Raw genomic sequence first — 23,706 nt, forward strand, 5'->3', positions numbered from 1 at the left:
TTCCGCACAAACCGTCTTTGACCATATGGACATTCATTCAGTCATTTAGGAGCATCTGGTGGATCCAATGCGTGTGAGAACTGTATGACTAACCACCACATTCTGTTCCCGGAAGATCAGGAGCGAATGAAGAGGCAGCATGGCGTCAGCATGGCTCTGACTTGGCTTTCCACATAACCTCATCGACCTCACAGGAAGGCAATCAGGACCTTTCTCGTCCCATTTTGCATCAACTCACCTCTCTGAATAAACTTTCGCCTCAAACATTTCATCATTTTATACTGCTTCAGCAAACACATTCTCTCTGCTGCTTTTTCTCTCCAGTGCTTTGACAATCAAACATCAAGGCGAAGCGAGAGGAATTGGCTTTAAATATTAAACTCCATAACCTGCCCATGGTATTGTTCTATGTACAGAACCAAGCATGCCTCCTAGTTTGCTGTCACTGAACTTTCAAATATTCTTAGAGCGAGAGAGAGAGAGAGAGAATTGTGCAATTTAACAAATCCTTTTGTAAATCAGGGTGTCTTGTCTACAAGAATGAGAACTCAATTTCGACACAATTCTGATTACAAGTAGACTCGGACTATTATTTTTTTGTTTTTGTTTTACATCAAACATGAATCATTCATCCAGCTTCTGTAAAACACCATGGCTTGTAGTCATTATTCACGCAGATGCTAATGTTTATCAGACTGTAACGGTAATGCATCTGTTTTACTTAAGGCCAGAACATCTCACACAGCAAGACAATTTGGTCGTATACGACTTCGCTCTTGCAATTCTTATAACAGCTGAAGAAACACTGAACATGTGTGTTCATGCATGTGTGTGTATTTGTCTATTTGTGTAATAAGAGAAACCAGTGGCCTGAAACATATAAGGGGTTAAACAAACGCTTGCACAACAGCTGGTTCCACAGCCAACACACTGCAGGACTTCCTTTAATCACATGGCAGCTATGCATTGCCTGAAACACGTCAAAGAATAAACATGTTTGTTTTTTTGCAGTAATTTTGTATGGTGTGTCTGCATTGCAGTAACATTACAATTAAGGAGAGAGGAAATCATGCAGGTTTAAATCTAATTTACAAAGTTGTTTCAATTAAATACAATTGGACTGACAGAGACTTTTTCTGATGCATATTTTCTGATTTAAAGGGCCAGTGTGTCGCATTTGGTGCCATCTAGTGGGTAGGTTGCATATTGCAACCAACTGAAACTTCAGAAAAGCACGGTGGCTGTCGCGAATACGTGAGAACGGAAATGACCCTATCTAGAGCCAGTGTTTAGTTTGTCCGTTCTGGGCTGCTATAGAAACTGCCAGCTCGGTGAAGCCGACCTGCTCTGCTATGTAAATATAGAGGGCTCACTCTGTCTTCTTCTTTGGTCTGTTCCCGTTGGAGGTTGCCACAGCGGATTATTTATTTCCATCTCGTTGGAAACGTCCAGCAGAGCGGCCTGCCGATAGATCCCCCTAAATGCTACTGTTCCTTTAAGTCAAGTACGTATGGGCTCTCGGGGTTATTTGACTTTTAAGACAAGAAGAGCGACAAGAAGAGCGAGGAGTACAAACCTCTTCTAATTACTCTAAGCCACCATTTAGTACATTGGCTACCTGGCAGCAAGGAGCATCAATTATGGGCCCTTGTTTGAGAAAACATCAGTAAATTGGAAGCTATCAAGTGAGTTGTGAATAATCTGGAGTTATGCATCGTGGCAAAAAAGCAACAGGATGCTGCTAATGAGAAAAACTAACAGCTGTTACATTATAATATGGCTATAGGGAAGCACCGCATCATCACATCTGCATCTGTTTGCGTGTTAAGAAACGCTTCATCCCCTGTATGTTGTATTTAGTGAGGAGACAATTGGGCTAAGCTCCGAAAAACTCAGTTCAGCCATTTGGGCTCCACATAAACCGGGCTGCGTTGCTCCTTCTTTGCTGCGTTGCGCCCACACAAACTCACACCTCTGCATATGTACAGCACAAACACACTCCCACGTGCCCCCATACACATAGATCCAAGATCATAACGATGCAGAGAAACATCCCACACCTGTGAAAGCTGAACTGATGTACTGGTACGAGTACAACTCGCGATCGTGTCTACTACTGAACATAGTGCAACGCAATAAAGGGAGGCTCGGCTCTCTTTGTTTTTGTGTTTGCGTGACAACATCGATCCATTTAATTAATAGCAATGTTTCTGCTACAGCAATGGTTGACTTACTGTATAATAAAATCAAACTCCTGCCAGTGTATCTGCCAAGAAACGTTTGAATGAGGAAACCTGACGGGTGATGTGTGCAATAGGAAAAAATGTTTTATTCTGCTCTCTGTTTAGTTCTCATCTGCTGTATCATAAACCTCTAGCTGAACCTAAACATCCACATAGATCAAAGAGCACAGGAGAAGACAATTGCAGGCCATATAGAACCTCGACATAGAACCAGGCCTACTTTTATTGTTGCAGGGAATACACCAGACATTGCCTGTTTCAGCACAAATGTCTGTCTTCCATCATTCTTCCCCTTGCCTGTTTCAGCTGGTTTCTCTTGTCTGTGGGTATAAAGGTAGCGTGCATGAAGATGATTTTAGGGTACTCCTCACGAGACTCTGCGATACGTGTCTGTTGAGAACTGCTCTCTCTTTTGCTTGCAAGCAAATAAATTGACTATTACAACTTTGATCCTTCATCAAGACTCTGTTTCATTTGACATTGATTTGAAAACACTTTACACTTTTCTCCCGAATAGTTTAAGAAATATTCCACCACGTGTCAGGTGTCACCTCTGAAAATAGATCAACATGAACATGAGTGGAAATCCACAATATGCACCAAACTGTAGAACAGGAAAGCCACAAGACACAGTATGTTTTAACACAACATCATTTACTGATTCATTTTAAAGTCACAAATGGCAAAAAAAACCACTCACTTGCAGAAGAATATTTCAAATTTTCCTTTTTTTAATTTGTATTATTATACATTAGGTACAAATGACACAATCAATTACAAGGTAAGTAGCTCAGACTCATTTTAAAGGTTTCAGGCCGACAGGGGGAGAAAACAAACATACACCATTTGCAAAATACAATATATTCTTTCTTTTTCAGTCTATGAAGGTATCTACTGTAAGTCATTTATGTACAAGGGCAGGGATGCTGAGATAATAAAGGAACAAGACAGGAGAGCTAGAGACCATGTTGCTGTATGGGTTGAGGGATAAGGCATTCCCGCACATCATTGATCCTGTGCTCTGTACGGCCAACAAGATGGCAGTTCACCTCAACTCTCTCATTTCACAGCAAACAGGACAAAGCGGAGCATAATGACGAGCTACAAAGAAGAAAGACGTTACACAAGATTCAGCTTCAGCAATCGGGAACCTAAAAGGAGAATTGTAAGAAATGCCAATTGAAAAAAACAAACGAATCAAACCAGACCTCTCTCTTAATAAAGCCTTCCATTGAAGATCAAATCTTCCCATTAAAAAGTTACTTCATCATCTGCTGGCCATCCTAATCAATTAAATGAATAACAGAAAGGTGAGGACATCAAAACGAATGTAAACAAAGTAAAACACCAAATACATTTGGCCAACTCCTTTCTCATGGTGCATTTGGGGAACGACCAGAGAGGAGGGAAGGGTAGAATTCATGCCAACTGTGTTGAGGGAATATAGCAAAAGACTAAATGAACTGCTTTCCTGGCCTGATGGGATTTAAAGGGAGCACACTGTCGATAAGATGATGGATTGACTTGGCCCAGGCACTGAGGAATAGAGGAACGGTGAAGTGAACGTGGGCGCACAAGAGACGACGAAGGAGGGGCGGCTTAATACGACGAGGCACAAACAAGCCATGATCGTCTATCATGTCGTTCATTCAATTCAATCCAACCGAGCACCTGTTCATTCGCTCCCCGGACACCATCCTTTGATATTGTCGATACATGTATTCAATAGCTCACTACATCAGTCATTAATAGGCACAGGGAGGTAAAGGTAAAAGCACGCAGACGGAGGAGGACCGGTCAAGTTGTAGTTGTATGGCTGTAAAGGTTATTGGCGTCAGTCAACAAAATGTGCTTCAATTTCAGTTTTACAGACCATCTGTTTGAACAAAGCGTGCAAATGCTGTTTTTCCTTATTTGCTTTTATTCACATACATTCATTCATTTGTGAGATATGCTGAAACACTAACATGGCTTAAGTAGAAACTGAACGAGGCTCGTTTGACAGGGGATTAAAAATCCAGCAAGTGGAGTAAAGGTATGGCGTAAACATTGAGTAGAGAGTTTAGATCAGGGCGAGGAGATGAAGATTACGAAGAAGATGTACAGTATATCTGTTCAAGTTGGGAAAGGCACACAAGGGAAGAGTAAGTCATCGCTTTTTTTTTTTCATGCTCACACCGACTGTGGCTTTTTGAAAACACTATTAAGTTCGGAAAGCAAGTACTCAGAGATTCTATTAAAGGGATAGATCTATTCAATCGGCACATACAGAGGTGCAAGAGAGGCTCAGGCAAGGGCAAGACTGTTGATGAGTAAACTCCGAGTATGTACAAGGAATATTTCCCCCCTCACTTCTGTGAAATTCACTGTGGTGTTAAATCAAATGCTCCACACGTTGCAATGTTTTTCAGACAGAATTCTGCCCAAGGCTAGAGGCAGGAGAACCTAGTACCGTGTATGACGAGTCCTTTATCAAACTGACCGGAATTGTAAAGCGTACTGACACAATGTGCACTGGTATACTCATGGCAGCATGCTATATGTTTACAGCAGGGTGTGGCTTCAGGCAGGTCTCAGCCCAGGGAGAAGCTGCCACAAAGAAGAAGTCATCCATGTGACTACAGCTAGTGCAACGCTGCTATTGTCGGGTTCTGGCGATCTCCAGGTTTGGCACATGCAAAAGGTTATATATATATATATATACTATCGGAAACACGGTAGGAGACTCTTAGAAACACATGGAGAGAAAAAAATGTACAAACATTTCAAAAGTTCCTATGTCTCTATCAGTCAGACAGGAGTTTTCTAGCGTGATATATCATTTAAAACATTCCTGAATTTCTGAGCAGAAGCTGGAGAAATAAAACCGACAACACGGACTGCGACAACAAACAGCAAACGCAAACAAACTAAAAGAGAAACCAACATATCACAACGTGACAACATGAAGATTATAACATGAACCACATTCGTGAGACACTAACGAGCGAGTGGTCCCACTGGTCTAGCAACGAGCAGCCACAGCTCAGCCACTGATCTAGAGTCAGTGTTCCACACATCACCCTAAAAAAGGAAAAGGCAAAAGGAACCATGTACATATATCAAGCGTCTACAGAAAAGACCACTAATCAGGACTACGTCTCAGGAAAGTCTTTTGAAAAGTAGCTTTAGAATTAGTATCTATTGAGATTAATAAACTGTAATAAACGTCTACTCCGTGTTCTTTAGCAATCTGTATTCTTTTGGCAAAATGACTGTTCCCCACACACAGAGTGCTAATCTGCCCGAGCATTAGGACTTTGGTGTTTCATTACTGTTGCAGGACTGCGTCATTGAAACTTGACTTATAATTTGTAGTTAGGCAATCGCCTCTTAAAGAGTCCAGCTGGTCTACGATCAGCTCTCTTGAGTTACAGGACTGTGCTTTGTGACTGTGCCACATTCAATCTAGCCAATCTAGAGCTATGCTCACAGTGACACTCCACCTTAAATATATCTTCTGAGAATCAAACATTCTGCTTCCAAAGACTCGACCTTTATACTTTGTAGCATGCAGCCTTCAGCCGATCGCGTGCATGAATGATGCCTACCAACAGCATGCAGACACAGAGGGACGGTGAACAGCCAGAGACACATCCAATCAACACACAATTTGCAGTCAAAATTATTGAATATGAATAAAGAACATAAAAGTGTTGGTAAATCTGCCAAAACAAGTAGAACAGATACGTTTCACAACTTGCTAGATCTGGACTCTATTAAAGACATCCAGCTGTTACAAAGTTGATCTGTACTGGGTTACTTTCTTAGTCGTTTCATTTTTCTTTACGCATACAAATATTGGTTTATATAATTAATGTAATAAAAGCACATTCAGGTGTTGGTATAAAAACTGTAACTTGCTATACTCTTTTTCAATAACTCATGATTATTTACAAAGGAGTTATGTACTGGTAGTAGACACAATCAAATACTTATCTGATCTAATGGAAAAATATGTACGAGATCACCAAAAAGGAGGGGAGTTCAAATGAATCTATTTTTAAAGACATTGAAAGAAATCGAAACGGATGCAAACGAATGATTTGACTACTGATGATTGTGCCGACATACTCCTAATGAAGGATGGGTTTGTTCTCAGGACAACAAAGCATTGTCAGAAGAAATGCTCCTATTGATTTGCAACTTCTGCATCTAAGAAAACAAATGTTTTTCCTCTTCACACGATACTGTATGCAGTATAACATTGGATGGTTAATACACAAGTATATCATGTTATATTCAAAAAGAAGAAAAAAAAAACAGTTTATCAAAATGTCTTTACTGCTTCTGTTGAGACATTTATGACCAATTGTATTCATGGGCACAGCATGAGACAGTGACAGTGGTTAAAACATGACAAACTGTAAACATTTTAGCTTTGATTTTCTTTCCTACGGTAGATATAAGAATGTTCTGCCACTGCCCACGTACTAAAATGATTACTGTGTGTTCACATAGTGCCCACAAAATTATTAAGGGAAGTATACAATCTGCAGCTTAAGTAAGGGCTAGAAAATAGGTGTGTGAAATGTCACTTTTAAAATCAGGTAGGGTGATAACAGTTATAATAAGAAGCTAAGAATTGGAACCATCCCTGACACACTTTCATACCTACGTGTCTCACATATCAGCATTTTTACAGGCTGCATATCATTGAATTAACTGTTTTTTGAGTTGGTTTGCTACTGCCTCGAATCAAATTGTACTAAAATAGAATTTTATACCGTCACCATGAAATCGAAGGGGAAGAAAACTGTAAACATGATGCAGGAAATTTTGATTCACGAGGTGCTGTTTCAACGCCTGCACCACCTGTCCTTCATATTTGGCCATTGTGTCAACACTGCCCTATGCCAGTGTTTTTCAGGTCATTACATAACATCTGCATTGGGATAATTATGGAAACAAACTGTGACTCACCAACTGGATCTGTAGATCATAATGTTTATCCATTTGTAAGCATGAAACCCTTTCCCAGAATCAGTTAATCCATGCCTTAAATGGTATTGTAGCTGAATGCCCCTTTAATATTACCTTGCTTGCATCATATAAAGGCATAGATTAACTTATTCTCTAAATTTCATCATACGGTGGCGTAGATAAATAAAGCTCGACACCCTTCTGTCCGAGTGCCTTCAGGCGTGGTAACCCTTTGATACAAATGGCAGCGATAAGGAAGGACATCCTGCTCATCATTACACTAAAGAAAACAAGTATAATCTATATATTGTACAGAGCAAATATGCATGCCCTAGAATGCTGCTTACAAATAAAACCAATACATGAAGGTTAATAGCGGGCCGAAATCAAGTTGTGGTCAGATGTCAGGTCGGCGGTTGCTTTGAGTGGGTGGCAGTGAGCAGGGAGGTTCTTCGGGGAGGTTTCCCCATCCTTCTCATAGGCTGATATTGAGCACCGGGTTTACAAACTGCGGGTTGATGAAAGAGAAGCCTGCGAACTCGGCCTGGTCGATGTTGGCGATAACCAGCTCATCTGGCGGTGTGAGCTGCGGCTGAGTGCGTGTGAAGAACTTGTCGAAGTTCTCTGCTCTTTTGCCGCACTGTAGAAAAGAGAGCGAGAGGAAAAGTTCAGACATAAGGTATTTTAAACAACATGAAGAGTGCAAGCTGGCCGACAAGACAGAACAGGAAGAGTGCTCGTGGCAATTCTGTGAAGACAAAAGACATTCAGCAGAATCTGTTTTTTAACTTCTTGGAACTTTTCACAAATAAGCCCAGAGCACATCATCAACCATCAGCAATCACTACAATTGTCTTCAGCATCCATATTACTAAATGAAATCACACTTGGCTGGGCAACAACACAATGTGCATGGACAATACAACAAGCAACACTTGTCTGAGTTCTCCCACATCAGCCTGTTGACTAATTCAACTGCCCTCACCTTCCCCCTGCCCCACGTACAAATGAACATTTCACACTTGATCCCACACTTTTCCTGCTGCTATCTGAAGTAGGAGGTCAACAACATCCGATGACGTGCTCTACATCTCGTTCACCTGAATCGCAATGCACTCTTCTGAATACCAAAGCAATATCGGCACAGCGGTGGAACAGCAGTGCAGTAGCCTGCAAACAAGGTCCAGATTTGATTCTATGAATCAGGGCCTCCGGATGAAGGAGCACTTTAAAGAATGACTCGGCAAAGGAAGCTCATTAGCATGCTAGGAGACGTCAGAATGCATCTCATTGTGTGGATGTTGTGATAGTCCCCCTGACTGCAAAAAAATGACACTTAATATGTAGTTTAAAGGTGCATTACAAAAGATTCAGAGCATTAATAGAGCAGCAAACAACTATTGTCCTGGTAAAGATAAAGTGGAGTAACGTCAACCTGAGGAGAGAATGAAGTCACTCTCCCTCTGCGCGTTTTCTAATCAGAGATTCTCACTTTTTAAGGCTTTAAGCATGAATACTTCTGTCCATCACTTTACACTCTACACATTTTAGAGCCTGTAACACGGTGGCATCAACATAAAAATGCCTCGTTTCCTGTCATCTAGATGTGATTTACCACATCACGACTCTCCAACTTAAGGGCTACAACTGGCTGGCTGACCTACTAACTAGGAGCATTAGAGAGGCAACGTGTCTCTGTTGTTATCATTGTCATTAGGGAACAGCAGAGAGAACAGATGACATCGTCTTTTCTAACATATTCTGCTGTCGTTACTGGAGAAGAAATGAGACAGCGTACAGGAGACAGGCTATACATAACATCCTGATCTATCCTCATCAGTTAGTCCTCCTACACAGCGGGCTTAACTAGACGGATGCATGCATTCATGCTCTCACACACACACACACACACACACACACACACAAACAAATACTTTAGGCTAAGACCCAGTGCACCACCTAATAAGCTTCCACATTCCAAATGTCACTGGGCTTGAAAAGAAACAACGGAAGATGGCAACTCTATGGCTCTGTTGACATGGAAATAAACACTGGTGCATTTAACTCAAAGGCAATATTTCACCAAACTTTACGTCAGAGTTTCGGGTACTATAAATATACAGCATGAAGCACTGAAAAGTAAGATACTGAAACTGCAGCTTTTAGTTTTGCTTTTACCCAGGGATAGTTGCACAATGGCCAGTCTAGAACTATAAATGAGGACTTGAAGGTTCATTCGTGTCCTGTTTGAACTGTGACCGATAGATGTCCTGCTATACGTATGACCTCCTGGCATCTACTGACTTCTGCTTCACCCGTCATGTTTGTCAGGAATCTCCAACATCTAAAGATCTGTTCCTTTTATGGATGATAAGTGAGATTACTTCTGACTGAACACCAGTGACTGCCCTTGCCCACTCTCTTAGAGTGCACAGTAACTGACTGACTGGCTCTCACAGGTTTGGACCGAGTACAGGACCAGTATCCCCAGTGGGATTTATCCACACACAGCTGTGCCACTAACGCGGCAAAAGTCCACCGATCCACAGCTTGAGAGGATTTGCGTATGAAAAGGACATTCTTTATAGATGCCATTAGACATCACTTCTCCTTTATTTTCCAATCTGTTGTTATTGTCGCTATATGACTTCATGATTAACTGTGACCTGGCTTTAATACTCTTGACTAACGTGTGACTAATTGGCCTTGTCCACTGCTGCCCTACATTTACAGACAAGACATGTAAGTGTGTGTATGTTTGTGTTTTATATAAGCATCTGTGTGTGTGTGTGTAGGACTGTCTGCCTGTGTTTGTCAGGCAAACACATTGTGGTATAACAAGGAACAGGCATTTATATTTCTATATTTCTTTTATATTTCATTGGTGAGGCCAGACAACGCCAACACATGTCAGGTGATTTAATGGAAGTGGACATAACAGACCATAGAAACATGGCGGCACAGACATTTCTAAAGAGTGTGTGAGTGAGTTTGACTATTGTCCCCGACAGGTGACGTCCACTCCAAACCGCTACCACCCAGTCTGAGTGAATAGAAGGCAGGACACACACTTCAAGATGCGCATTGTTTCCCACACAGCAGATACCTGATGGGTAATCGCCAGCATCCTTCAACTGCTGCGTCTTTCCGTCTTCTTCTATCCATCAAGGACCATCCGTCGCTCAAGTGAAGCAACACATTTTCCACTCAGACCTCCACAGACGATTGCCAGCAGCAGGATCTGCCTTTTTGCATCACAAAACAGATGCTCCTCGAGACAGCGAAGCAATATTCCTCCCAGTGTTTATTAAAGCAAAGCATATGCAGGGCGGAGCTTCTGTTATTAATCTGACAGTCTTTGGAAATATTTGACAAACAAGCTTAATTTATTTATATTTATTCATTCTGGTCAATGAATAAACAGAAAGGACGTGAGCTTTAGCATGTTGTGTTTTCAAGTTAAGAATATTTGTTGGTGAAAGAGCTTCACATCACAAACACCGGACCTTGAAGAGAGTGAAACTATGTCATAAGAGCCGCTCTCATAAGATAAATGAAGCTCAAAAAAGATTAGCTCAACAAGAACAAAAGGAGAAAATTTGATGAGGAACCATGGTCCTGAAAATCTGCACCACTGCCTCTGTGACCTCCAGCAGCATGCCCTGTTGGAGAAGCTGAGAGCTGGTGTCACATCTCCTATTTCTTATTGTGTGATTCAGCAAACCCTCATGGGGTGAGACCAAAGCTACTATGCCATTATGATACATCCTCCCGTACATGGGTTTTTGACCTACTTTCTCTCATCTTTAATCTCTCTCTCTCTCTCTCTCTCTTTCTGTACACATGTTGACGTGCACGTCTCTGCACTCAAGCATATAAAAAGAACACTCAGCTACTGAAGATAGTCAATGAGTGCCCGCCTCCAATAAGAGTTGTGCTTGTGCTACGGTAAACACACTTACGTACGATTTGTTTTAACCCAATTCTACAGTTATAAACTCCTGCAGCATCCACAAAGATGAAAACGACGGTTAAATCATGTCGAAGGAGACAATGTAAACAAACCTCAAAGCAATTACAAATTAGGCCTTTCACACATGAACCCAAATGGATCCACACTCTGTGTCTGTTGAGAAAATAACTGCAGGTTCGAGTACAGTTGTCAGAAAAGACAAACTGTCATGGCCTGAACTGAGAGAATGAATAATTCAATAGAAAAAATAAATACAGAAATAAACCCTTTTATGATCAACAATAACTGGGCCTGCACTGAGAGGGCGGTGTATGAAGACAGCCATTTGGTGGTACTGGACTCAGAAACAGCACTGTATTACACGGCACAGTGAGATGGACGTGATGGATCGCTATAGAGCCGGTCATGGTGGTAATAGAGAGCGTTCAACAGTGATTTTCTTTCTCTCTCTCCACCTCACTCTTCTTTCACTGTTGGCTACATCGAAAGCCAGACCCATGCAAGCATGCTCTTCGCAAAAGGACATGCACGTTTGCATGCATCCACCTCCCTGCAACTTCAGCGTGGACACAGACGAGCACAGCTTTCCTTCCTCCCTCCGATATTGATTACCACACACACACACACACACACACACACACACACACACACACACACACACACACACACACACACACACACACACACACACACACACACACACACACACACACACACACACACACACACACACACACACACACACAAAATAGACACAGTGGTGAGGCGTGCATGCAAGGAAATCTTCCTTCTCTGCTTTTTTCAATCTCTGTTAACCTTCACTTTCTTTCACCGTCCCACACACATACTTTTACCCACACATATACACACAAAGCACACGCAGCACGTCCACTCAGCGGCAGACTACACAGACAAAGAGGTCAGGATTCACCTTATCAGAGGAACTGGAGCCCTTGAGGGTTGAAACAGAAGAGAACTACAGTATTTAAACTGAATGTGTAAAGGACACACACACAAGACACTTGGTGACCTACTTCATCTCTGTTGCCACCCGTTTCTGTTTTTTAAGAAACACAGTCTACATTTACTTTGCATGATTCTGTGCATGTGTGTGTGTGCTCTACGTGACCATGTGTAATATCAAGGGATTTAAAAACTACTACTTACTGTGCAGCAAAATGTGAGCTATATGAGATATCCTTTCATAATACATGTGTGTTGCATTAATTATGAATTCAGATGAGGTGCTTTGAAATGACGTATGGACCATATAACACATGCCATAAGGAGCCTGCCGCTGCAGCTGTGTTTTGACTTACCGGGAACCAAAGAGTGTCACGTCAAGGCAGTATTATACTCCACAGTCTGACTTCAGTCTGACTTCAGTCTGACTTCAGTTTAAGTTTAATGTAACGTTTCTATTTATTTAGCAAAGCGCCCCAATTTATTGATATTTACCGCAGATTATATAATGTTTCCACAAACGCACATAATGCTGATGCAGTCCTGACTCTGGTTTTGCTGTCAGTGTGGAATCACTTCAGTGTCTGACTCGGAGCAGGCAGTGGACTACACTGACGGTAGAACCTCCTCCTTGTGTCTTACATTCTTTACATACATCCTCAGAACTGTCAGCGAATTTTAAAGGGGAATGTAACAAAGGACTCCAGTCAGATTACATCAGCTCTCTCGACACGATATGAATAATATTCTGTATTATACAGTCGCCTTCATATGAAGAGTGCCAACAACTCGTCTATGACATATGTGCTGGGAGATGTGTGATTCTTATGCTGTGATTATATTCTACTGTAGCCTCACAGAAGCCCCAGATAGACGACTGTACAGCGAACAGTTCTTGGTGTTTACTGCCTCTTGACCCCATCACCCTGCACAGGATGATCCATTCAAAGGGATGAATGGATGGTTGTCAGACATCAAAGGCAACGATAAAGCCTGGCTAAATGTTTGTGTATGTAATTACAGTAAATCAAATGTTGATGAACCACCAAAAGCAAAGAAACATTTCCATGAAAGAGTATACAATACCACGTCCTAATATCCACAGTTATACGCTGCTAGCAGTTGCCTTTTTGCTGTCTAACTCAGTGAATACTTTGTTGAGGCCGAGTGAAGCTCTCACTAAATTAAAAAATATATATAATTCATTCATTAAAGGAATCACCTAAATTACAAAAGAGATGTGTCCCCACTTACCTCTATGCAGATAACTAGGCATGGTGACTGATTCAAGTTGTACTTTCACAGCTACAGAATTACAAACTACAACCATGAGACCAACCATCGTTGCTCTTTTGTCTTCTTTTTCACAAGAACTTTCACCCGCTGTCACGTTTTAGGTAGATCTTCCTAGACTTATGAATGCAGATGCATTTTTGAATAGACCAGAGGGTATGTTCTAGTTCAGTGGGTTCAGAAGGTCCATGCCGAGTACTGCATATGACATTATGAATGAATGAATGAATTTTATTAATAGAGCGCTTTTCACAGACATAACATGACAAAGTGCTTAACAGAGCAGACATTTAAAAGCATAAAAAACACAATGTGGCCCTAGGGTCAATAAATTACATACACAGAGAAAAATAAAAAATAAAAAATAAAAAATAAAATAAAAAATAATAAAAAATAAAATAAAAATGTAAAACATATTTTAAGAGCAGGTCTAGGACATGGGTTTACTTTTTACTCAAACGCCAGCCTAAAAAATGATGGTCTGAAATACCCTCTCTTAATTAACTTTGTCCTCTCCTGAATTCTCCCACTACGTATGTAAATTGTCAACTCCAACTGGACACAAAAAAATGGTGGAAAATGAAATTCTTTAGCTCCTATTATCTTCAGGAAGATCATGAGATGTGTCCGTCCACGGCTAATCCCGCATTCAATCACACTTTCTCAAAACACCTTATATTGCCTATTTTATACTACCATTGACTGCCTATGAACTCCCCACTTACTACTCTCAACCGGCCCCCGGCTGGTAGGGGCCGTAAGTAATAACAGAAGAGGGAGGGAGGGGACGACCTGCAGTTTTGTGTTAATTTGCTTTCACTGCAGTTAAATGTGTACATACAAACTTTTCAAAATATTCCATGCTATGCTTAAGTCTTCTGGACACATGACCATTTTATGGCAAGTTTAAGGATATTAAGATGAAGTATTTCCTGGAGTGATAAAGTGAGTTTTAAGTACACTAAAGGAGATTGGATGAAACCTTAATGGAAACCTTGAGGAAAGGGATCAGACCCACCATAAAATGTGGCACGCGTAGATAATGTGTGTGTGGTGTGTGTGTGTGTGTGTGTGTGTGTGTGTGCGCGCACTACAGCTAAGCCCTTAAAGTCCAACCAAGTCCATCCATTACAAACTAGGACAGGAATATTTTGGTATAAATGTAATTTAAAGAAAATGATTGAGTCTCCAAAAAGTTGCTGTTTAACACATTATATAACTTGCAAATGATTTTGTGTGGATTGCTGCTTTATGCACCCTCTGTTTGATTCTATAAAGACACTGTTTAGTTACACAATGCACAAAGAATACCTAATACTGCACTTTAGGTGCAAGATGTTTGAACAATTCTATGAACTATATTCATCATGTGTGAATATACATTCATACTGTGGTCAATACTTCGCGTCGTCAAACTTAAAAGATAAATGAATAGAATCCTCTCAATCACTAAGAGGTAAAAAAACACAAACTGTACTTCAGGACAGTAACTTGAGACGTTTTGACTGATAACCTTTCCTGACAGTCAAGAACACATAATCCCCGAGGGACTCAAGAGGGGCACACGATGTCTGGCCATAACAGATTTGTCTTGTAGTGAATGTCACATCTGTACTTGTTTGTTTAGATGCATGCTGTTCAGAAAACTGTATTTGTTTACTTGTCGTATTTATCTGTATTGTGTTGATGCATTCAACTCAATTTCACATCTTTTAGCCATTGCTTCGTCGACATGAAATTAAATGAAAATGGACTTTCTGGAGACATACAAGATACATACATTTTTCTGTTTGTTCTGCGTATCAATTTGAGGAGGTTTCCAGTCTCTTCTTCGGCCCACACAGATTGTAAAGGCTATGTTTCGTCTCTCCAGTGACGGGTTCAGTGGATTTCTCAGTCACATGCTCCATGTACGTCCTGATTTATTTGCTAATGGGCTTTACACACTAGGGCCGTTTTATTTATGCCATTAATTCCTCATCTATATATTTCTTCGAACTGGCAATGTGCTGCACTTTCCACCATGCATATATATGAAAATAGAGCTCAAAGTATCCACCTTCCCTTTGTGACGGGAACAGACAAGTGAAATGGTGATGGTGGTCTTATTTTAATGAAGGTTTGAATCACTTGAGAGAGGCTACCAATCGTCTTGACCGTGGTTACAGTAACCATACCAAGCTGTATCACACTTAATTAAGACTATGAAGTGTAAATGAAACCCGAAGCAAGTTCATTGCCGACTGTAAAAGTGCTTCCGCGCGGCACTTACCTCTTTGGGCTTGAAGGGCGGCTGTATCTCCCTGTTCTGGAGGCGTTCCCAGTCGATGCGTCTGAAGAAGGCGTGTTCTCTGATGTCCCTCTCACCCTCAGCGCCGCAGCCCAGACGCTTGGATGGGTGTTTGGTCATCAGCTGCTCAAAGTAAGGAAGAAAAATGGAGAGGACATGAAGTTAGAACAAAGAAACGTTAAATTGGCATTCGGTGGTGATTTATCTTACGCGGTGGAATGCATGACTCACAGAGCTTTTCATTGGTTTCCACAACTTCAAAGAAAAAGTAAAAAAAAACACTTTCATATGCAAGTTTCACCTTCAGTCGTAGTCAGAGTCAAGAATACAGTTTTCAGATATTAACAGAAAAACACTGAAGATCAGTGTTTGGATTTATATCTGCAAAATGGTCAGTGTTAGTGCATCAGGAAAAGCCTCACTTTGTGTTTCCCCACTTCTGTGTTCTTTCACTGATGTGTTTTGTATCTGATACCACCTCTTTTCTGGGTCAGTAAGTGACAGCTTAACAGATAGGTCTGAAAAAGAGCGACATCATCCTATGTTGTGTCCCCATCCCACTGCTTTTTCTGCCTCCAGAGAACTGCTGCCACTTCCATTTGCACCGCAGACGACATGAGAATACAGTTTGCACTTTAAAAGCAAAACAAGTAAAAAAAAAAAAAAAGAAAACATCACAGACAACACAATCTGTACTGAGTAAATTATGTCGGAGCTTACTGGTATAACTTAAACTTAATTATCCAAACAGTGTCCAGAAGTACAAGTGATTGAAATGTTTGTTTGACAAGCTTACAGTTGGAGAGCTTATATTTTCTTGCACAAACGGAACACAAGTTGGTCTGGAGGAGGACACAAACAGGTCTATTTTAAATGCATTGAAGCAATTCCTACTCATAATGGAACATAATCGCTGACTGGCTGCTTGTTTTTCCTGAGTGTATGTATGAAAATTCACCAGTTCTACTATTTACATAAATATTCTCGCCTTAACACTCCTGCCTCTGTGCAGCGATTTGTCCTGATTGAATTGCAAAGTAAGGTAATGCAAAGTAATGGTTTGAGATTTTGGGAGAGACAGGGATTAATTGTCTCGCCTTCTAGTTCAGAAGATTGATACCAATCTCATGCGTGCGTACGGTAAATAAATACACAGCAGACGACACTCCACAGCCGCATCGCCAACACGGCTGCATTGTTTTTGTGTTTTAAGCAACTTTGGGCGTACCTTTCCTCAAAAGCTGACGGGCAGCCGAGGAGCTCAAAATCTCCTTCCTCTTTAGTAACTTTGTCAAATGCACAGAAAAAAATGTGGGAAATAACCTCGTATAAAATTCATGCTGTCAATCATTCCTGCCGCCTAGCTCTGCTCTCATGCTCTCCCTCTAAAGTGCACAGTTCTGCTGTTTTGATACAACAGAAGAGACATCTTTGTATTCAGGTAATGCATTGTATTACATGATACAATATGGTGTTCATCCCATCTCTTCCACTATCTAAATCTAAATAAATTCCACTCTATAATTATAATCTTTGGGTAAACAGCCCAGCAATACTTTAGATGTCAGCTTGCAAGAAGTACCGTTAGTATGCAGAAAGTGCATGAGGACAGAAAAGTGTGCAGTTGCAGACAAATTAAGTGGAAAAAAAAACACTGTGCTGCTCGGTTTTCTGTTTAACGTTTTGAAGGAAATATAATTGAAGAGATGCGAAGACATTAGATGACATGCTAAAATGGCTAACAAAGTGTTTCAGTGTTCAATATCTACTTGCAGGATTTTTGCCCTTTGGACATACAGGCCGCGGGGCTGGACCACTGCTGTTTCTGCTGAGAACATCAAGAGAATGAGAGCGGTGGAGTAAAAGAGAAAGCAGACGGGGTCTCTCAGTCAGCAGGGAGTCGGGTCAGGTAAAACTGAGTGATTCAGTACATCAAGGCTTTCTAAACGCACACGCCATTGTTCTTTAGAACCCAATTAGTGAATCTACCGGGGCAAAACATCTGATCAAAGACAAACCGCAGTTGTGCAGAAACAGGAACAGGAACCTTTCTTACTTGTTAGATGCCTTTGCCACAGAGCTCCAGAGATTCATTCAATTAAATGTTATTCAGTTATTCTTCCTTCCTCTATTTATCTCCCACTAACCAGTCTTTCTTATTTCTCTTGGGTTTTTTTTTTTCTTCTTCCCTCCCATCTCTCCTTTTCTCCCTCTTTTGTGTTTCAGGTTGCTGGCAAGCCCTATGTATCCATTAAGAGGAAGTGCTGCAGTCATGCCAAACAAGGGTTGAGACAGGGACTTTGGCCAAGACCAGTGTGCGCGCGCACACACACACACACACACACACACACACACACACACACACACACACACACACACACACACACACACACACACACACACACACACACACACACACACACACACACACACAGCTAAGAAAATGAAGGAGCAAGAAAAAGGATGGGAGAAGGAACGAGGGTGGCAAAGCGAGACAAGTGGAGTTGAGGAAGGGACAAGGAGACAAAGCGTGTTATTGCACTGCTCATTGAATTTGCACTGCCTCTGGACAGAGATAAAAACTGCCACTTTCACTATTAAATTCCTGGCATGCACACACGTACACTAATGTGTGCCTTTGTGTAACCCTTGAGAGTCATTCTGGCCATTTAAAGGAAAGCGAGGTTTATCTACACATGCTTTGTTATCCTAATTCCGCTGCTTCTGTTACCAACAGTCTCTTCAAGGACTTCAAGCACCGCTACCAGGAAGTGAACCAGAGTCTCTGCTGCTAACATGAACCACATGAAGAATGTGTCAAAAGTTATTCTCATTGTTCTATTAATCAAATAGTTCTCAGGCAAACGTCATGTCGTGTGATTGTGAAAGCTGTTAAATTCCATTCATATTTTATTTACACCCCCTATAGAATAACCATGTGTTGACATACTCATGTTTCTTCCTGTCTTCTCAGGAGTACATACAAAGTGCCAATGAAGGTCACACAAGCAGAGGTTAAAGTTTTACTTTTTATTCTGTGAGTCAATGAGTCCTAAAAAAAATCGAAACACCGAAGTTTTTTTTTTTTTTTTAAGTTTTTCCTATGTTCCTTCCTCTTTCATTTGCTTCAGAAACATTACGCTGTTGCCATACAATCACTATTTGCCTGCTTGATCTGACTCAAGACAGCTCAGTCTGTTGGTGAGTAAAAGTGATGAGCCAAAAAGGGCTCAACAGTCAAAAATAGATAAATAATTGACATGATTGTTAAACTTGCTAGGGAGGGGTTTCCTTTTGACTGTCCATGTTTTCCATGTTCCAATCCAGTTTTTGGATTAGAATTAGAATTTATTATAACTACTGTATACTGCAGGTTTTATATGTTTAATACCATTCATTGTGATGCGTTCTAGTGGTCAATTGCTGTGACAAATGACTCTTTGATGTGAATCACAGCCCAGGGCACCTTTGGAAATGATTCTTGTACACTGGTGTAAATTTTCGACAGTCAAAACTCACATACTTAAACAAAATGAAAACATTGTTACTATGCTGCTGGAAAGTAGTGTTGTAGAACAACACACGTTATTAAAATGGCTACAAAATATTTGCAATAAACGTTGAAAACACCAAGCTCATTGAGCTCCTTTGTAGAAGTATGTTGGATGACCGGATAGGTTCACTCCTTTAACAATGTAAATGTCACAGACACAAGAACTGAGTGGGAAAATGGAGAGGGAACTTGTAGATGAGTTTCCAGGCAATATTTAAAAAAGCCGACAGGTCATTCTTACAGGAAATAGAGCTAGACTTCCCATATGTTAGAAAGTCTGCCTCCAGGCTAAGAAAAGCCTTCCAGCAGTGTGTTATGCAGTCTGTCCGTTTTGAACTGGCAGTAAGGGCGTGCAGCCCTCTTACACAAAGAATTATTTTTGGCTTCAGTGAAGATCGTGAAAGACACAGAGCGTAAAAAATGCTGATTTCACTGATTTTTAACCCAGGTGGGAAAAGCTTCAGGGGGAAAGAGTCCCAGCTAAACAGGACAAGAGACTGAATGGGGAGATTGGAGATTACAATGTTAACTGTTCATGAATCTCACCTATCATCTTGTTTATGGATTTTGCTTGACAAAACTGGTTAATAAAGGAAAAAGATGTATTCGCTGATTATTCACTGAACATGCACTCACCCCTTTGCAGATGGAGACAGCTTCTTTGGACAGGGACTTGGGGTAGGACACGTTGTGCTCCATAATGGACTGGAACAACTCATCTTCATCCTCGCCGTCAAATGGAGGCTGGGGGTGAAAGGAGATAACACGAAGAGTGTTGATGGTGTTTTCATCCGTCTCCCACAGTGGATGGATCAATTGTTGCGGTTCTCTTCGACGATTTATTTTACTACTAAATCTAATGTGTAGAACGAAGGGGATCCAGCAGCGGTGCATTCGTTTCTTTTTTGTCATTTGCGCCCTCTCTGCATGACAGGTAAATTGACCAAATGAAGTGAAAAACTGTTTTCTCTAATGAATAAAGATGAAGAGGGCAGAAAAACAGGACGAAATGGGTGCCAAAGATGACGAATACAGGAGAAGAAGAAAGAGAGAGAGAACACTAAACCACAGACATGAGAAAGAGAAAACAAGAAAGAGAGTAGAGATTGTTTCACAGGAAGACCTTGTAGGGCAAATGAAGTGGATGACCCAGCTTTCCCCCCTGCTCACTGGGTGGTTCTCATCAGTAACCATAATGTGGGTGTTTTGACAGTCCACAAAATGAATTATTCGTCATTTCCACTTCACTGGCCCCTTCGTGTCTGCGTCATGCCCTCTTTACCCGATTTCACACAAGGCAGGAAGGGACGGCGGAAAGGAACATCCGAATTGGTAAAAACTTCCAATGCAACGTGGGTTTAGGTTGACGTTGAGACCTCTGTGTTTAGCACAGACTGCATAGTTATCATAAATAGCTCGTGCTCGTGCAGCTAATCTGGAAGAGTACACATTGCTTCGATGTAACCTCCAAATAGAGATGAATCAGCGTTAGGCTAACGCTATGCTAGTGAAACAAAACCCCAAAAGAAACAGTGGAAAAGTAAGCTTCCCAAATGGGTTCGAGGTAATATAAAGAAAAGAGAAAACTGAATCGCCTCAATTCGTGCACAAATACAGACACTTAAATGCATGCAGAGCCGCATGCTGGAGCTCAACAGTGGCTAACGTAGCCTCGAGCCCTTGTGTCAAGCATCGGTGAGGGCGGGCTACAGAGGTCTGGGAAGCTTCCAGCCCACGTCGAATTACAATCACAATCAAAGTCACACAGCCCAGCCAGTGTGAGCGAATCTGACGTCTGTTCAGCCAGACCTAACCTAAAAGACGGCGAAAGGTAACACCAAATAGGATATGTGCCCTATAACTGGAAGGGGAGATTGGGGGGGTTGTGTGTATATATGTCAATGTGTATTATTAGTGCTGGTGGGAGAGTCTTTAAGAAGCAGCACCTGAGTACATTTGGGCCTGCGTAGAGCCTTGCTGCTAGGGAACTTGAATGTGGGAATAATGTGGGTGTGAGCAGTCTGTGAGCAAACTTGTGTGTGTGTGTAAAGCTGTCGGCATAATCTGCAGCAGGCAATTGCATAAGTAGTACAGCGTGTATGTGTGTGCACCGCTCACCTGTCCTGCCAGCATTTCGTAGAGCAGAACTCCATATGCCCACCAGTCTACAGAGCGTCCATAGGGCTGATATGCAATGATCTGTGGAGGAAGAGCAAAGGATCAGAAGTTCAGCCTAACTTCAACAACTAATGTTTTAAATTCATCAGACACCGTTGCAGTACAGTATCTACTCATCTGTTTACAAGTGAGAGACTAGAAGAAATGCATATTTAAAATGTACACAACTGGAACCCAATATGTTCTTCTTTCAGCTCAGGACACAAACAAAAAGAAGCAAAGTGGGTTACCGGGTTCATATCGGCACACTATAGCAGCCGGCTAGCTGACTCAAAAATGCAGACATTTTCCAACCCACTGGTCTAAATCACAACACACGCCAATCCCTCTGGATCTGTAGATTAAATATGCAGCTTGTCACATATCCTATAAATATGTCCGTACATTATTCATCCATGACAAGTTTCGCTACTCATGCTATATTCTGTTACCTCCGTCAGAGCTGAAAGTGCATATCATTAGGAAAAGGAAGTGAAGAAAGCACATAAATCTCCACTGGATATCTTAGGAATTAAGCTTCTCTCAACTGTGACATTTTGTCCGGGAACAAAAGGATTTCCCGTGGGGTTCTCTGACATTGGCCGGGGTTAATGGTTTCACCCGCTTCCACCCTATTTACACCATGCAGGAGACACACATACTGTCCACTTACACATCCAAGCATTTCTCTGAAGCCTCCGTGTAACAGCAATTGGTGCAGCCATGTGCAAATGTGCAATTCAGGCCCGCATACAGTACCGTACATATATAGAGTACAGTGCCGAGTAACATCTGACCTCTGCACAGCTCTACATTCCTCAAAGATGAGGGTTGCTTTACTTGTACTGCTTGACTGCTGCCTGTCTGAGGCAAATGTGCTGGGACAGGGGTTCACTGCCATCACATACACTCGGGGTGAAGCAGACAGCTCCACTCTGCCCAGAGAGATGACGGCTGTGCTGGACGAACAGAGAAATGAGTGTGTACCGAGTGTGTATGAGTGTGTACGAGTGTGTACAGCACAGATGTGCAGACAGTCGCTGACAGCACGATGGAGAAGCTATATGGACACAGTTGGATAAACTGAAGAAAGGCTTCACAGGTGCATTACTCGTTTGTACCACATTAGATACTGTATATATGTATAATCAATACCTGTGTAATATTTCATCCATGTATCAATAAGATAAAGAGTTTCTGTGCGTTGTTGAATTTCTGCCTTTCTATTGCATGATTTCTATTACATAAAAAAGACCACGAGGCCAGGCGCTTTCTTCCACAATGCTGCAACCTGTATATAAAATTCTAAATGCTTTCAACCAATCGTTTGATTTGTTTACTCGAACCATCATTCTCTCCTCCTCCCTGAACAGAGCTGAATGCCAGTGATCTGGAGGGCCAAAGCAAAGGAGTGGAACAACTGCAGAAGGAAAGTAAAGGTACCACAACAAAGTCAATTATTTATGACCAGCAACGTAGATCTCCTCCTCGTCTCAGCTCATCTTAGACTGCATGGTTGAAGTCATTCAGTATTTATTTAGTGCTGAGCCTTAATCCTCGGCTTTCCTTGGTTCTTTGGTCGGAAAGACGGAAGACGCAGCTGAGAAAAGCCCACTGCCGTTATCTTGCCTCAATGCTTTTTTAATTAGCTCGAGAGTCAAAGAGTCTGTGGTGAGGGAAACCTCTGGCTGAAATCTTAAGCTTTGCCTGTTCAAATCCAGCTTTCTGCAGGAATCGCGCCGACCTGCAGCCTGACAGCTGCAAATGAATACAGCTCGGCCCTCTGAAGATATGTGTGAGAAGGGACGACTCCTTTGTTAACTGAAACAACCACGCTGGCAAACACAAATACTTACCAGCTCTGGGTCTCTCACCTCCTAACACATTGAACATATCTTTAATGAGGAGAGTCCCATCGATTAACACTCTACTGGTTTGCTAAGAGGAAACGTTGTTACCATGACACGGTGAACCAGGCCAACGTTGGACAGCTCGTCATCGAGGACCTAATGTGGCACATTTGTCGTGGCGTGTCACTGAGATTAGACCTCACAGTCTGTGCTGCGGAAAGATGCCCAGTGAGGGAATAAAGCATGGAAAGCATGCAGCAAGGAGATCGACAGCCTTATGGCGGTTTGTGTCACGGGTATGAGGAGAGATGGAAAGGGACAGAGTGAAGGAGAGCGAGAGGAGGAAAAGGAAGGGAGCGGCTGAGGAGGAAAGTCCGATGGTGTGAAAAACAATGAGATCAGACACATTTCTTTCCCAACAC

At 41.7% G+C, this 23,706-nt stretch overlaps 1 protein-coding gene across 4 annotated transcripts in view; it reads right to left on the minus strand.

Annotated features, from left to right (window-relative positions):
* Positions 1 to 2,952: 2,952 nt before the first annotated feature.
* Positions 2,953 to 23,706, minus strand: part of prkcaa (protein kinase C, alpha, a) — a 107,652-nt gene continuing 86,898 nt past the window's right edge. For 2 of the 4 annotated variants that reach the window (XM_079279441.1, XM_079279439.1), the window contains 5 exons: positions 21,396 to 21,476; positions 19,914 to 20,021; positions 15,707 to 15,847; positions 12,110 to 12,130; positions 2,953 to 7,845 (listed from right to left, as the gene is read on the minus strand). In XM_079279441.1, coding sequence (XP_079135567.1) covers positions 7,681 to 7,845; positions 12,110 to 12,130; positions 15,707 to 15,847; positions 19,914 to 20,021; positions 21,396 to 21,476 — 516 coding nt within the window. In that variant the 3' untranslated portion in view covers positions 2,953 to 7,680. The remainder of the gene's footprint in view (positions 7,846 to 12,109; positions 12,131 to 15,706; positions 15,848 to 19,913; positions 20,022 to 21,395; positions 21,477 to 23,706) is intronic. The other 2 variants (XM_079279442.1, XM_079279440.1) reach the window with 1 other exon arrangement.

This window comes from Melanostigma gelatinosum, assembly GCF_949748355.1.
Source record: "Melanostigma gelatinosum genome assembly, chromosome: 11".
Classification (NCBI taxonomy): domain Eukaryota; kingdom Metazoa; phylum Chordata; class Actinopteri; order Perciformes; family Zoarcidae; genus Melanostigma; species Melanostigma gelatinosum.